Below are 2,500 nucleotides of genomic sequence, written 5' to 3'. Positions count from 1 at the left end.
GACAAATCGCCCTTCACCTGTCTGTCTGGGGTGGGTTAGTCCTTCCTGTCACCACTACTTCTCTCTCCGCCCTTGTGAACAGTGTCGTTCACCTCTGGCTGTTTGGCACGTTCCAGCAGCATGGGGCTGTTGCCAGAACCAGCTGGTTCAGTTTGGGGAACAGTCTGAAGGAATGCTGCCCTGATGACTGAAACACAATCATTTGCAGGTAAATAATTTACCGTGAGTTGTGGGCTCAGTTTACATGCAGGCTCGTAGGGACAGGCAGTAAACAAACCTAGCTGGCCACACTCAAACAAACACACACACAGTCTCTCCCCTCTCCCTCTCCCTCTCCCACACCCCGCTCCATTACATTCCCTCTCTCTCTCACCCCTTCATTCTTCTCCACACTTGCTCTCCCCTCTCCTTCACTTCTCTTCTTCATTTCTCTTTTCTCCCTTCCCCCACCTCTCCCTCTCCTTCCTTCACTCCACCCTCCTGCAGCCCTCTTCTCTTTCTCTTCTCTCTCTCTCTCTCGTTCGCTGCCTCTTTCCCTCCTTCCCTCCCTTGTATGTTGTATGTTGTATGTTGTATGACCCTTTCCTTGTATAAGAATACTTGGCCAATAAAAGTACTCATTCATTCATTCTCTTCAAGATTCAAGATTCAAGAGGATTGTCATTACAGCTGTATACACAGTACACAATAGGCAATAGACAATAGGTGCAGGAGGAGGCCATTCGGCCCTTTGAGCCAGCACCGCCATTCAATGTGATCATGGCTGACAGTGCAATGAGATAGCATTTCCCCAGAACCTCGGTGCTACATAGAACATAATTGGACAACATGCTACATATATAGATATTCTACACTATACACATGGTGCAAAACCTTCCTTACTAAAATGCAACAAAGTAGATAGAAAATGCACAAACACAGCAACGCAGGGCAGTGGAAAACGGTGCAAGAGTGCAGTGTACATTGTATAAAGAGTAAGCCATTTAGAACGGAGACGAGGAAATACTTTTTCTCACAGAGAGTGGTGAGTCTGTGGAATTCTCTGCCTAAGAGGGCAGTGGAGGCAGGTTCTCTGGATACTTTCAAGAGAGAGCTCGATAGGGCTCTTAAAGATAGCGGAGTCTGGGGATATGGGGAGAAGGCAGGGACGGGGTACCGATTGGGGATGATCAGCCATGATCACATTGAATGGCGGTGCTGGCTCGAAGGGCCGAATGGTGGATTGGTCGGTGCGGTGGTCAATGATGGCGGTGGTCGATGGACGAGGATGGACCACGTGGAAGTCACGACTTCGCTGCCGAGGGAAGGAACGCGATGTGGGGGAGGGAGGGGGGAGAGGAATGGGGGACCCAGCGCGGAGGTAACATTGTAACATTGTAAGTGCCCTTTATGTGGTGGCTATTTACATACCTTGTAGATAAAAATGCTGGAGAAACTCAGCGGGTCTCGACCCGAAACGTTGCCTATTTCCTTCGCTCCATAGATGCTGCCGCACCCGCTGAGTTTCTCCAGCATTTTTGTCTACCCTCGATTTTCTAACATCTGCAGTTCCTTCTTCAACATTCACACACCTTGGGCATGCAAGCAAAGAATTTCCCTGTGACTTGTCACATGTGACAATAAAGTATTTAATCATTCACTCATTCCTTTTCCTTGTTCTTCTTTATCCGTTTCTCCTTCTTTATTCATTCCTTCTGTCTCTCCCCCTTTCTTCACCTTACACTGGTCACTTCTTCTCCTCCTTTTCCACTCTCTCCTCCACCCTCACGATCGCTCATCTCCCTCTCTGTCTATCTCACTCTCCTTCTCTCCTCTGCTCTTCCATTCTCTTGCCCCCACTCTCCTTATTTCTCCCCGCCCCTCCTCCTCATCACACTCCTCTCTCCTTCATTATCAATACAACTCTGGAATTCAGATCACCAGGTCATGTGATAGGTGCAGAATTAGGCCATTCGGCCCATCAAGTCTACTCTGCCAATCCACCATGGCTGATCTATCTCTCCCTCCTAACCCCATTCTCCTGCCTTCTCCCTGTAACCCCTAACACCCAATCTATGATTCTTGTTTTTCTATAAGGCTGTAACAAAATAGAGGAGAGGTGGGGAGAGAGTAAAGAGTCTAGGGCGGGATGAGAGGAGAGGCTAGGGGTGGGGATGAGACGAGAAGATAGGGTGGTAGAGATAGGAGGGAGAGAGAAAGGGGATAAAGAGGATATAGAATAGGGAAGAGAGGCGATGGTCTGAAGGATTAGTAATACGTGGTAGTTTAGGCTGGAGAGAGAGAAATAAGGAGTTTGTGGGAAGAAGAGGATCGGAGCGTATAGGAGATGAGATGAGAGTAAGAAGAGAGGGGTGGAAGGAGTTGTACAAAGGGGAGAGAGTCGAGAAGGGGGGGATATGAGGAGAGAGAAGAGGGGAAGAGAGAGAGGGTAGCTTAAGAGCGCGTGGCTGAAGTTGATTCTTGTAGGTCTTGTCGGAGAGTGAGAGCTAAGATGGCTCCC

General features: G+C 48.8%; 2 protein-coding genes across 2 annotated transcripts in view; one reads left to right on the top strand and one right to left on the bottom strand.

Moving 5' to 3' along the window:
• The window catches only part of LOC129714426 (paralemmin-3-like), a 9,612-nt gene extending 8,716 nt beyond the window's left edge, over window positions 1-896 (bottom strand). Inside the window, exon 1 of the mRNA XM_055664010.1 lies at window positions 1-896. This exon is cut by the window's left edge and continues 63 nt beyond it. The gene's annotated coding sequence lies outside the window, so the exon portion shown is untranslated.
• The window catches only part of plppr2a (phospholipid phosphatase related 2a), a 15,132-nt gene continuing 12,715 nt past the window's right edge, over window positions 84-2,500 (top strand). The window contains exon 1 of the mRNA XM_055663863.1: window positions 84-208. Within this exon, the coding sequence (XP_055519838.1) occupies window positions 184-208 (25 nt within the window). The 5' untranslated portion in view covers window positions 84-183. The remainder of the gene's footprint in view (window positions 209-2,500) is intronic.

This window comes from Leucoraja erinacea, chromosome 39, assembly GCF_028641065.1.
Source record: "Leucoraja erinacea ecotype New England chromosome 39, Leri_hhj_1, whole genome shotgun sequence".
In the NCBI taxonomy this organism is placed as follows: Eukaryota; Metazoa; Chordata; class Chondrichthyes; order Rajiformes; family Rajidae; genus Leucoraja; species Leucoraja erinaceus.
This window is presented reverse-complemented; position numbering and strand designations above follow the sequence as displayed.